Raw genomic sequence first — 13,899 nt, forward strand, 5'->3', positions numbered from 1 at the left:
AATATCAGTTTTCATGTGGGGTTGGATTGTAACTACTGTATTTTATATCTGACAATTTATCCGTTATCAATGTATTTTACACAATTTTATCATTTCAAATTGTACACGCCGTATAAAAACATTTCGTCCGAGAAATGTTTTTAAAAAATCTACTACGTGTAATAAGCAAACAAAATGTACTGGAAGTGGGGAGAGAGAACTAGGAAAGATGCCAAAATAGTTGTTTGTTGTTTATTTGGGAAATAAAAAAACTTGTATACACCAATTATCACTTGTCATTCCAGATAGTATTTCCTGTTCTGAGTAAATAGGTGCCGTGTGTTGTTTGTAAGGTTTATCATAGCCTAATAGGGGGAATTGCAAACATTAACAAGGCAAGCAATTGGCCCGATGTTGACAGGTACTATTTTGAGAATAAAAGCAGTTCTTTAACACGTTTTGCACAAGTTCTTTACTGACGTCGAATAAAATGAACCGGAATACTTCGCCTCTTCCTTTCTTTGCTTTGGTAGCTGATAATTCACTAGTTTGGGGTGAAGACTCCACACAGCTCCACCAGGCGACGCGCTGGTACTTCGACCTCAATTCCTTCACACTCAGTTTTTCTCAATTGCTTTAGTACGTTTCTTAGATCAGTCTGGAAATTCTCAAAACAGTTTCTTAAAACGTATCGAACAAGTTGTAAAACATCACTGAATTACTGCAAAAACTCAACTTTTGGGGAGCAAATTTCTCAGTTTACCGCTTTAAATCAAATTTCTGGTGTCAATGAACTTGGCAGTGCTGTCGGAATGACAAGTCATTGTTTCACAGACAGGACAGTCAAATTGGTTAGTCATATTCTCAATGTAACAGTTAGTCTGGTGGCTTAAAACGTGTATTTTCAATACTTTATAAACGATGTTGGCCTTAGGAAGCAGTCAATTGGAGATTCTTTTATTACCTATATTTCATTTTGATAATGTTTGTGTATTGTCTGTAGATACCCTTGCAACATCCATTGCAGCCTGGTCATCCTGAAAGGGGATTTACCTCATTTGCAACCCCTTCTTAAGGTTTCTTTATCTTCCCATTGCTGAGGTTTTTTGTTTTTTCTTGTCCTTATGAAGGTTTTAGATTAGGGGATGGTGTAATGGTAGTCTGTACAGCCCCTTGGGACTCCTTGTGAATAAGGGCTCTAAAATAAACATGATTTGACTTGGCTTGACATTCAGTGTTTCCTAAAATAAGATTGGATGACAATTGTAAAATACATATTTGAGCGTGGGAGATTGATTGCAAGAGACTGGACAAGACTCAGTTTACAATTACAGTTTTTAGAATTTATTGACAGGCCATGACATTGCAAAAAAAAAAAACAGAACAGAATACAAAAAGACGGACAGAACAGACAGAGAGAGCAAAGAAGTGTTCTGCTGGTTCGAGAGCGTTCTCCATCCTGGCACCGGTGCTGTGGAATGCTCTTCCCCCTGAGATCCGATCTGCAACCTCAGTGGAAATGTTTAAATCTAAACTTAAAACTCACTTCTACTCCATAGCATATGAATAACCTACTCTTCTCGTCGGCTGAAAAATAGTCTGTGTAATATAGTGTAATAATCTGTGAAGCCCTTTGAGACTCTTCGTGATTTAGGGCCATACAAATAAAGATGACTTGACTTGACTTGACTAGACATTACTGTTCTGTTGTTTAGAAGTATGAATGATGGGCGACACAGTAGATCTCCCAACAGTTAATTTTACATTTCCACCAGCCTAAGGCCATTGTTGAGAACATGGTCTACAAGTGTTGCTCTAATCCCTTTAAGAACTCGCCTCTATCCTTTGCCTCGCTTCCCAAATCCTCACACCTCTTCTGCTTCTTTCTGGCTGTTGACCACATCCAATTCCCTGTCCTTTTTTTTGACATCACAACGTTGTTCATTGTCAAGCTAGCCTTAGCTTTACTGTATACAGTACACTTGTCAGTTGATGGTACATCAGACGAATTTTTGCCCTATTTCAGAAACCAAGTAAGTCGTTGGTTGAGCTAATGGTTACCTTTCTATTTTTTAGTGAAAGAAAGAGATTTACTTGGTAGCAAAGTATCAATTCGAGCTCCATTTGAAAATAAATAATGAAAAGCATTTGAAATGAGCACACACATGTTGACATATTCTGATATAACGTTCAACCGTTTTGCATGTAGAGGCATAAGCAATGAACTAATGACTAAATATTGCAGGTGGTGAGACAACAGTGACCCATTATGTATAACCCATTGTGCCTAACCTGACAGATGCAGCTGATAATGTAGGCAACAGATAAAAATTTGTAATGTGCCATTTGCATGAATGTGCAAAAACATCCGTAATTTTTCAAAGAAATGAAAGCCGTGCACGAGTGATACAGTGTTGTGGGAATTGAATAAGTCGTTTTGAGAATTTCAAGTCTGGACCAGAGAAACGTGTTAAAGCAATTGAAAAAAACTAAAAAACATACAATAACTTTTCCACTCGTTTATTTGTTGTTATTGTTTCATAGCAAACATGGACAAGTGTTGTGTCATACGTTTTCATTCAGTGTTTCCTAACTGTAGCGTCCCCACCGAAAGATGGTCAAGTCTTAACTGATGGTTTTCAGTTTGTTTGATTACAATCCGTCGTTCATGCAAAAGATCCAACCACCGTGAAAAATTGTACAGTTTCGGCGAGTATTGAAACAAATACAATCTGAACGAAAGTGCCTCCGCGGTTCGCACGCCGGATGTGAACACAAATTCTAAACCTTCAAAATAAGAGTGACATACATCATCTGAACAGGTACAGTACGTATATAAACACACAGTAATCTTACTAATATAACGAAAAGCGTTTTTAAGGAGTGTTTAAGCAAATAACAATGAAAATTATGATACATTCTAAAATTGATTATTTCAGCTAACTTTATTGACCAAATAGTCGTGTACATACAGAAAAATAAGAGAACAATGGTATTTTCTGCACTTGTCTAGCAAATTCTGGGCAAAAGCCAGTCGTTGTAACGCAGTGAAAATGTCTTTGACAATAACAGAGTCCATCGTGAAAAAAAAAGGCAAATGACATTTTGTTCCTGGACGTCAAAGTAAAGTCAATTTGTGGCTTAAGAAAGGCTGCAGAGCGCATAACTATCTTGTTATTTGGATGCATGTAGTTCTCTAGGTAAGAGTGAGAATCAAGAAACAGTAAAGCAAAAATACTCTTTGTTCAAGTGCACACACTACACCTTTTACAACAAACAAATGGTTCAGGGCAATCACAAAGCGCAGTCATCGCTAACCCGTGAACAGTGGCTGCTTAGTCTGTTTAGTTACCAAACAATAAGGCAGAGCATCCATTACAAACATCAACAATAATAAAATAAATACATTAAGTGAATCATTGTATATTACAGGGGCAGCACAGCAGCGCAATGGTTAGCGCATGTGCGGCACAGTTCTGAGGTCATGAGATCGAACCTTCCTGTGAGGAGTTTGCATGTTCTCCCCGTGCTTGCATGGGTTTCCTCCGGGCACTCTGGTTTTCCCCCACATTCCAAGGTTAATTGGCTGGTCCAAATTGTGTGTGAGTTGTCTGTCTCTGTGTGCCCTGCGACTGGCTGGCAACCAGTTCATGGTGTCCCCTGCCCACTGCCCGAAGATAGATGGGATGGGCTCCAGCACCCCCGCGACCCCACTGAGGATAAGCCGTGCAGATAATGAATGAATGTATCTTACAACTCGAGGTGAGTCGAAAGACCAAAGGTCGACAGAAAATTGTGAATCATCAGGTTTTTTCCTCAAAGCTCTAATTATCATAAATTACAACATCTGCAATCATAGTTACATTAAGGGTGCTATTAGCACTAAAATATTGAAAAATAAAACTATCAAAAACATAGAAAGAGTATTCACCAGAAGTGAAAATATTTACAGCTACATTCCTTAAGAATATAATGTGATGAAGGCTCTTGTGAGGGGGATGGCTGACATGTACTAAGGGTTAAATATAACTTATTGGGATGATATTCACAAATACAGTAATAAAAAAAACACATGAAGATTCATGGAAGTCAGATTTTTTTTAAAATCATAACTATTTTAAATCAGCTTTTGGCTGATTTAGTTGAGTGTTTTCGTCAACAGTCTTGGATTTTTTATTTTTACTTCAAATAATTATTGATATAAAACACCTGGCGTTGTCCAACGGGCCTGCCGCTAAATCATGTACACCAGTTTTAAAAGCTGTTTCCCAACACCATGACAGTGGTGTGCATTGCCAAGCTAAGCACAGGGAATATACTGACGAATCTGACGAGGGACAGTGCTGATGAACTGATAGGGATCTCGTTGTCGCCACCACCGGCGCCTACTGCAATTGGATTGGAGGCCGGAGCATCGATGGTTATTGAAGTGATCGAGACAGTGCCTGGGGGGTCGGCCGTGGTGGCACTGGGGGGATTATTGGCGATGGGTGACAAGAAGTCACCAACTTCTTGCCTCAGAAAGTCGTTGAACTCATTAAGTCTAGAAAAAGACATTTTTTGGTCCTGACGTGACGCTTGGCTGCCGCTGCCTGAGAGCACAGCCACCTGGTACCATGAATCGCCTAGTTTGCACATCAACGGACCACCTATGTCTCCCTGCATGGACAGATGTCAAAGAACATGAAGTCACAAGGCTAGCCCTCAGAGTGAAAGGCCAAGTCATGCAACTCACTTGGTCCAGGATAATAAGTTCTGTACATAAGCTGTCATCAGACGATCCGTTCCCGCAGTCCACTATTGACGTCCGGACTTCCTGCAATTCTTCATCCTCTGTTGTGTAAAATGAGACAGTGTGAAAAAGACAGTCCGTAGCAAGCTAATGTTCCACCTTGCAAGCACCTCCTCCTCGTCCAGCATTCCATCCAGCAGCCCAGCAGTCAGACCCCAGGGTGAAAGCCTGCCCGCTGTCCATACAAATTGGCTGGATGAAGTTGGAAAGTGGCGGTTGGGATGCCAGATGCAGGACGGCCACATTTCGTCCAGACTTGAGGCTGATTGTGATGCTGGTCACGTTCAGCATCACCTCAAGCGGATTTCTCCCCTTCTGCGACTTGCGACCCAGGATCACCTTCCACTCAGAGGGCTTTGTAGACCTACCCCTAAAGAATAATACCTTAGAACGATGCTACTAGGCTCACCATGTTTGCGAACAAGCTGACTTGGTGCCTTACTGTGCAAAGCATTGCGCTTCACTCAAGATGGTGTCTTCTGACACCAGCGTACCACCACACACATGACTTCCGTTCCAGTGCAGACTCGCCATTGAAGGCCAGTTGCCGGTCGGGGCGGGCTCTGACTTCGAGCCTGAAAGGCGCAGGTTGAATGGGGCGCGCCCGCACAGAAGCTCTTTGGACCAAAAACAGTACAGGATATATTTTTACGTAATCATCCAAGAGCTGATAACCGGAACTGAAAGAGGTGGTTGATTTTGTTTAAGAAATTTTACAGCAACAAGACTCACGTGGTGGCGGCGTGGGGATGACTGGTGGCACACCGAGACAGCTGACCTCCAGGTCTGAGTCAGTGCCCGGCTGGTTGACGGTGACGAAACCTGGCAGGTTGTTACGCCCCGTTTGTTGTGTAATCCATTCTTGGTACTGCGAAACCCTTGCATACACTCCTGGGAATTTTGGCGCAGCGCAATCTCTTCCAAAGCTCACCACCCCACTTTGGACCCATCTGGAATCTTGTTTACTCACTAATGGACCACCAGAATCTCCCTGAGAAAACCCGCAATCCTCTAGTTAAACAAACCATGTTTGCTATGGTTATGACATTGATTAAATTCTGAGGTTTCTAGATTGAGATTGACATTTCATTGTGTAAAAATGATACTGTAAGAAATCGGCTTGGCCGGTGTCGAATATTAAAAACAGAATCGAGTTGTCAGTTTCCTCTTGCATTATAGCTTTCAGTTACACTTTGTTATTAGTTGTTTTTGTGAAAGATTTACTTGTTTTGACCCTACCTGACAAGCGTCCTTTCCTCCCCTTCTCAGACCAGCACAAATCATGTTGACGGTGATGGTACCGGGCCCGTAGTCACAATTACATTGTCGGTTTCCTACCACAGGAACTTCCACCTCCATCAGGTTTTGTGGGGGTGGCAATGGCACTGCGAACACACACCGAAGAGACACCGTCAACTAAAATGGTTAAATTGTTGTGACAGCTAGATGTAGAAAGATCAGTGATGCCCAATTTGAGAACCCAACTCTGAATGTTTGAACCATGTCTTGCCGTGTCACGCCGTGTCAAGTCATTAACAGAATTCCGTCAAAATATAAAATGCTGCTTACTTTACCCTCCTCCTTACATAGTTTCACATGAGTTTTTCGCCTTCTCTGGTTTTTCTTAATTTGTGTGGCAGCTTTAACACGCAACAGAAACTCCCAGAAAAAATCTTTGCACAGACTTGGCCATCATAGTTATACATTTGCAATCCTTTGAAATAGTAACCAAGTCAAGTCAAGTCAAGTCATTTTTATTTGTATAGCCCTTAATCACAAAGAGTCTCAAAGGGCTTCACAAGATTACGCAGAGTTTTTTTTCAAACTATTATTACAACATCCCCTGATCTGGAACCAACATGAGGGCATGGAAAAACTCAAAAAACCTCAACATGAGGAAAATAAAGAAACCTTGAGAAGGGCCTGCACATGAGGTATCCCCCTTCCAGGATTACCAGACAGCAGAGGATGTTGCAATCGCAAATAATACAGAGATATTGTCCATGAAAAGTTTAGGTTATTCATATGCTAAAGAGTAGAATTGAGTTTTAAGCAATCCTTTGAAATAGTAACCAACCTCCGAAGCCGATGTTCCCCCAGCCGGTGACCCAGCTGTCAGTTTTGGCGAAGAAGGTGCTGGGGCCAGCCGCCAGGCAAACAGGCCTGATGAAGCTGGTGAAGGTTACGGGTGAAGAGAGCCGCAGCAGCGCCACGTCGTTGTCAGAATTGATGGGGTTGTATGCTGGATGTTGGACAATCTGGACAATGTTTCTGCGAACTTCATTAAGGTTGGAACCTTGCTGCCTTTGCCGACCTAAAAATGCCGTCACAGCACTGGAACTGTGCATGTACACACACATACATACACCATTACTTGTTATTTTTGTATAGAATTGTATTGATTTTTATATGTTTAAAGTTTAGTAGACACTCAAATAAAGGAGAGAAGAGGTCAATGTATTTTGAACTTGTAAGGAGAACGAGAAAGCCCAGACATAAAATAAGAACTTTCAACTTATTCTTAAGGCCCTCTCCTGAGCCCTTTGTATTACATTTCCCATGTTACAAAAGAAGATCTGCCCTGAAAGGTGTAAAAAAATCAAAGAACAGCAACATGTTTGGCCAATAGTGACAGTGATGTAGAGTTCATAATAGTCAAAACATCAAACAAGAATGCGCAAAATAAGCCAAAATAACAATAAAATAAAATTACAATGTGCTCCACATTTCCCAATAGCGGCCTTGCAGCCATGTAAGGCGCTAACCTGCTTATTGGGGGTATTAGGGGTTCAGTGTCTTACCCAAGGACACTTCGACATGTAACACGGACGAGCCGAGATTCGAACTAGGATCCCTTGATCCCAAGACGAGTGCTCTACCTCCTGAGCTACTGCCGCCCCAAGAGTTGGTTAGAATCTAAGGCTGCATTTACTTAACCGTTAGAACTAATTCAAAGCCAAATATGAAAAACAATCTATTTCCATTTTTTGTGAATAAATCTGTTGTGCTTAGAAAATATCCCTTATCATCCGTGATTATAATTTGTAGGGTAGGCTACAAATATAGACTGAATTATAAGGTATAGTACTACGAACAAAGGTAAATATTTGGTGTTGATTTTTTTATTAACCCTGCCCACCTGAAAACAAAAAGTCTGTATTCGGCCACCGAGCCATACTGATGTATGTGCTAGCCAATGATCCACCGTGCCGCCCTTTCGTGAAATTGTTGTAAAAAAAAAAAAAAAAAAAAAAGAAATACATATTTAAAAATGTCTCTCATCTTATCTCATTAGCTACACCGCTTATCCTCAGTAGGGTCGCGGGGGTGCTGGAGCCCATCCCAGCAATCATCGGGCAGTGGGCACCCTGAACTGGTTGCCAGCCAATCGCAGGCCACACGGGGACAGACAACTCACTCGCTCATTCACACTTAGGGACAATTTGGCCCGGCCAATTCACCTGAAATGCATGTTTTTGGAATGTGGGAGGAAACCGGAGTGCCCGGAGGAAACCCACGCAAGCACGGGGAGAACATACAAACTCCGCACAGGAAGTCTGGAGCTGGATTTGAACCCACGCAGAAGGTTTCCAAGACATGAACTGTGCCGCACATGCGCTAACCACTGCACCGCCGTGCTGCTATTTAAAAATGTCTTTTTAAAAAATCTTTCCACAAGCACACTTTTTAGAGCAGACAGAGGGGCAGGGGTTTTAGAATTTGTGTGCCCAACTCCCCAATAAAAATATTTCCTATCATCCATACAGGTAAACCTCACCTGAGACGAAAGCAGTGCGCAGCTGATAACACCCACTGGCTGTTGATGAGGGAACCACCGCAGAAATGTCGCCTCAACCTGTGCAGGCTGACCTGCCAGGGCCATGCACCCGAAGGGGCCACCTGCCCCCCCACGATACGGCTGTTGAAAACGGGTCGTCCGCAGACTGAAAACACACACGATGCTTTGAGCCACTAGATCTTAATTAGAATTCGTAGTTGATTTGAAAAATTCCACTTTATCCATCAGCTGTTCATTTAAGAGATGTAAAGAAAATATAACGCTTGATTAAAACAAGTAAGGCTCGACTCACCATCTAGTTGCGCTCCACATTCTAAAAGTGAAATAAACAAAAGGTCATTATATAACGCTGACATTTTATAAACAGCACATACTGATTCATTTATTGTAGTATCCGAACTCTATAATTCAGTGTTTTAAGAAATGCGATATCCTTTGAGATATAAATGGCACAGAAGGTAGAGTGTGATACTAATGTTTGGGACCGGAACGTTTTTTCCCAAGTATCAGTATTTTCACACGCCCCTGCCTGTTAATGTTAAGGTCTGGGTTATCTCTAAAAATGGGGATGACCTTTTACACCAAAAAAACAACAGTGGCCAGATGATGAAGGTGCTTTATCTGAGTCAGATCAGAAGGCTGCTCCCGCTACTTGTAACCATGGGAACCAGTACTGTTTCACGTGGGGAAGCAAACCCCTATCCAAAACAAAAGGTTTGGAGAAGGATGGGCACCACTGGGCTGTACTTGCCCTAGACACACCGCATGAAATATTGCCCCTACGACCCTGTTGGTTAAGGCAGTGTTTTTCAACCTTTTTTGAGCCAGGGCACGTTTTTTTACATTGAAAGATTTTGCGGCACACCACTAACCAAAATGTTATAAAATGACACTAAACGATATGTTTAATTACAATATAATTCATAATACCCCCAGTTTTTACAGCATTGACACTTGACAATGACATAACATTTTCAAAAAATGATTCATAAATGTTTTATAAAATTTTAAATTTTAAAAAGTGACATCGGATAATTTCTCACGGCAGACCTGACGATCTCTCACAGAACACTAGTGTGCCGCGGCACAGTGGTTGAAAATCACTGAGTTAAGGGATGCGTGAAACGTACATTGTGAAATGTAAATGTAAATTGAAATAATTCCATAATTATATAGTGTTTTCACTTAATTGTTGCCAACAAGGAAAAATATAGTTCTCAAGTGATTTCAACTCTTTTGATTCAAACAACAGAAAGCCTACCTGAGAGAAGCAAATGAAGCAAAATCCACGACAAGGCTGAGATGTTCATGGTTACAAAGTTGGAAGATGCTGGATAGCCTCTGGTTGCACCATTAAATACCGGCGCGGGGCATACCAAAAGATAAGGACTATCCTTCTTTACCTGCTGCATGTGCACAGTAGCCACACCCATAAAAATTCACTGTGATCGGAGAGTGAATTTGTCTAAATGCTAAAGAATGTACAGTATTGTTCTTTGTTAACTGGATGGATGACTGTTTGATCGTTATCTTCATCTATCGGACAAATTTGGCACCTGGAAGCAACAATAGCATTCTTAGGCTAAAATTCCCCAACTTGTCAACATTGTTATCAGCATCATGGGTTTGAATTTACACGCGGACTAAAACTTACATGAGAGGGCACACGCATGAGTGCCCTGTTTGTCTGCCTCTCTGCAAAGTGTGTTGGCATGTAAAATGCAATTGGATGAAATTGTGTTTTCATCAAAGTTTGCATTAAAATATTACAATTTTTTTAAAAAGAACATCTACCTGAATTCAACATGACTTTATGCAAATATGATTGCTCCAAATCGGGGGTCCTCAATCTTTCTCCTGTGATGTAACTTTTACTATCTCAAAAAGTGTGACATTTGCAGGAGTGTCGAGGAGTCTCAAGGGGCTGCCCAGACCACATATTATTACAAAACAGAGACTATCATTACACCATCCCCTGATCTAAAACCTACACGAGGGCAAGGAAAAACTCAAAAACCTCAACATAAGGAAAATGAAGAAATTTGAGAATGATGAGGTACTATAAATTTTATACCATTTTATTAAAAGAAAATTAAAAACATTTTAGCTTTTGTATTCTTATTTATTAGTCCTCAAGGCCCAAGCGTAAAATCCACAGCATGCCACTGTTTTTACCAGACCAGACCTCAGTCAATAGCTTCGCTTATTAATGATTGCAAATGATTGATTAACATTTTTATTTTTTACAATGAATTCAAAATCAACAGGGCGGCATTGGCTCAGGGGGTAGAGCACTCTTCTTGGAATCAACAAGTCACAAGTTCGATTCCCGGCTCCTCCATGTTATACGTCGAAATGTCCTTGGGCAAGACACTGAATCCCTAATGCCCGCAATAAACAGGTAGTTGCCTTGCATGGCTGACACTGCAATTGGTTAGTTAAGTGTGTATTAGGGAAAAGTGTGAACATTGTAAAGTGCTGTGGAAGGTCTTCATTGACTTGAAAAGCACTATATAAATGCAGACCATAAAAATTTACTTATAAATTCAATATTATTTCATATGTTTGAATTATTAGTTTTATTATTGTTAATTATTTTTACCGTTATAAATTATTTACATTTCATAAAATATGTTATTATTCTTTGACATTACTATGGAAAAATATAAGAAAGAGATTTTAATTGTTTATTATTTGTATTATTATACAAACTATATCATTTCCTATAATGTTCATAACAAGTTATTATTATTATAAATTATGTATTGTTCTATACAAACATTATAATGATTATGAATTCTTTATTATTTTGTAAATATAATATTTTATTAAAAGTATAAAAAATGTATTGTTTTAATTATTTATTAATTTGATTTTATTATTTTACATTCTTTATTGTACAAATATAAAATGTATTGTTTTGGTTTGAAAATATTACAAATTCTATCTTATTTTATACAAATTCATAAAACATAATATTTCAGTTATTATTTTGAGGGGGTTTTTGCAATCAGTCTCGTATTTTATAAACCTTTTTAATGCTATATTGTTTTACAAAAGATACGTTTTTTTATTGTTAAATATTATCATTATATTATTGTAGTATTATATATAATTTCAGTCAACAAATGTTTATCTATCTTAAGAAATGTCAAATTGAGTGCTCAAATGTCTCATCTCATCTCATCTCGTTAGCTGCACCGCTTATCCTCAGTAGGGTCGCGGGGGCCCAAATGTAAAAAATGTATAATTTTCCAGAAAGGCACAGTCAAATAACTCTCCTGGATTCTTCGCGAATTATAAGTCAGAAAATAAATAATGACGCAATTAATGAAATAAATAATAACCCAAAAACAAAATGCGGGTTCTTCACAGAAATAAAGTCCATGGAACATAAATTTACAGATTGTGCCATGCACAATCTTTAAAGGTCTATCAGCTTAGTTGCGAGAGCACTGAACCACTAATGACTTGCAAAAAGGCAGCAGTTTTTAACAGACATTATTTCACTCATTTAAGTCACAGAACCATGCAATTTCTTTAACAAAATTAACATTCGGCTCTGGTACTGACTAAACATAATGTTATAATGAGACAAAACCCAATGCCTTATCATTTGTCATCTACAGTACCTAACGAAATGATTTTTCGTTTTCAAGCACAATATAAAATGTTGAATTTGGTTTCTTTTCACGATTGTGTCTCAAATGTTGCTGATTCTTATTTATTTTTAATCTTGAAGTTTGAAGCCGAAAATACTTTAATATTTCAAAAAGTGGGCGCCCCGGCGGATGAGTGGTTAGCGTGTCCACGGCAATGTTCTGAGGTCATGTGATCAAATCCAGTTACGAAACCCTCCTGTGCGGAGTTTGCATGGTCTCTCCGTGCTCGGGTGGGCTTCCTCTGGGCATTCCAGTTTCCTCTCACATGCCAAAAACATGCATTTACAGTTAATTGGCCAGTCCAAATTGTCCCTAGGTATGAATGAGAGAGTGAGTTGTCTGTCCCTGTGTGCCCTGCGACTTGCTGGCAACCGGTTCAGGGTGTCCCCTTGCCCACTGCCCGAGGACAGATAAGATGGGCTCCAACACCCCCACAACCCTACTGAGGATAAGCAGTGCAGATAATGGATGGATATATATATATAACTGATAATGATAAAAGTTTGGCACTCTTACCGCCGCGACCGGGTTGCGCACCCAGACTTTCTTTTTTAGGTGAAAAAAAAAAAATGCGCTTCAAAATGCTCTCTGGTATTTTTCAAGGCCTATGACCAAATACGGACTTAGACCGTAGTCTGTGGACCACTGCTCCAAAAAAAAATGGTCGTCCACTCTAAAAACGTATTATTGGTATAAAAATTCTCACGATATTGATGATATCTTATTATTTCAATATAGTATAGTTATTATATCTAATTATGTGTCATTATATGAGCATTCCCTTTGTGCTGATTTATCAATTCCATGCCAGAGCAACACAATTTGGCAGTTCTGAGAAACAGGAAGAAGTTGTTTCACGTAAAAGCATTTTTAGCGCTCGTCAGAGTCACAGCTACCTCACCTGACAACTTGGAATGAGTGAAACCTCAAGCCTGAAGGATGTTTTTGGACCTAACTGCAAAAAAATGCAGATTTTGTGAGATTTAACTCAACAAAACAACGGAGGAAAACACGGAGCACTATAATGCTGCAGGTCGGGTTATTCAAACTCGACCAGGCAAATACAATTTGTTCCTAATGACAATAAATACATCGTTGTATATTGAATTAAATTATCAATATAATGAGTACCTTGTCTGAATCTAATCATCCACAGTTCAGTACTGTATTAACATATAATACTGTTATTCTTAAATGGATATTAATTGACTTTATTTGCTTATCCATATAAAGTTTGACACACCTTTTCTGAATGCTTGTTCAATAATTGTGTCAACAGCCCTCAAGTGCGTAGAAAAAACACTTTCTTACGAGGGCACTCACTTATTTGTTACTCCTACAACGGGCAATCTCAATTTACGTGACTTAATAAAAAAAATCGTTTTTCTTTGCTCACAACAATGTTTGATATGAAGACGTTAAAGCAGCAGAAATGGAACACACTGTTGAAATTTGAGACCTTCTGCTGACGTATAAAATGCTAAAATGACTCATCTGTGCAGTGGATTTCTTGTGATGAACGGTGGCTCAAATTAGTAGGTTATGTAGAATTGGATGAAATCATCGTTCCTTAATTGTTTCCATGGTCATCTACTGATGTGGAAAAAATGAGATTGACAACCTTTGGCAGTAAAACATTTTGGGGGATTTTACAAGGGATACCAGTA

At 39.6% G+C, this 13,899-nt stretch overlaps 1 protein-coding gene across 1 annotated transcript; it reads right to left on the minus strand.

The window, feature by feature from the left end:
* Positions 1-2,483: 2,483 nt before the first annotated feature.
* Positions 2,484-9,880, minus strand: LOC148374816 (polyserase-2-like). The gene is made up of 10 exons (XM_088337756.1): positions 9,832-9,880; positions 8,863-8,883; positions 8,550-8,715; positions 6,849-7,111; positions 6,011-6,156; positions 5,504-5,762; positions 5,214-5,388; positions 4,882-5,141; positions 4,715-4,812; positions 2,484-4,638 (listed from the first exon to the last, which is right to left on the minus strand). Exons 1-10 carry the CDS (start codon positions 9,878-9,880, stop codon positions 4,234-4,236), a joined length of 1,842 nt encoding a protein of 613 aa, XP_088193882.1. The 3' UTR covers positions 2,484-4,233.
* Positions 9,881-13,899: the final 4,019 nt, after the last annotated feature.

The sequence above is a fragment of the Urocampus carinirostris genome, chromosome 1 (genome assembly GCF_059441175.1).
Source record: "Urocampus carinirostris isolate Australia breed hairy pipefish chromosome 1, RoL_Ucar_1.0, whole genome shotgun sequence".
Lineage (NCBI taxonomy): Eukaryota > Metazoa > Chordata > Actinopteri > Syngnathiformes > Syngnathidae > Urocampus > Urocampus carinirostris.

What these genes read in the sequence shown, in the direction of transcription:
- LOC148374816 (XM_088337756.1), bottom strand. Translation starts at nt 9,880, where the DNA reads ATGAACATCTCAGCCTTGTCGTGGATTTTGCTTCATTTGCTTCTCTCA. An exon ending in GCGCACTGCTTTCGTCTCAG is followed by an intron (nt 7,112 to 8,549) that starts GTGAGGTTTACC and finishes GTACATGCACAG; the next exon opens with TTCCAGTGCTGTGACGGCAT. An exon ending in GAGGAAAGGACGCTTGTCAG is followed by an intron (nt 5,763 to 6,010) that starts GTAGGGTCAAAA and finishes GGGTTTTCTCAG; the next exon opens with GGAGATTCTGGTGGTCCATT.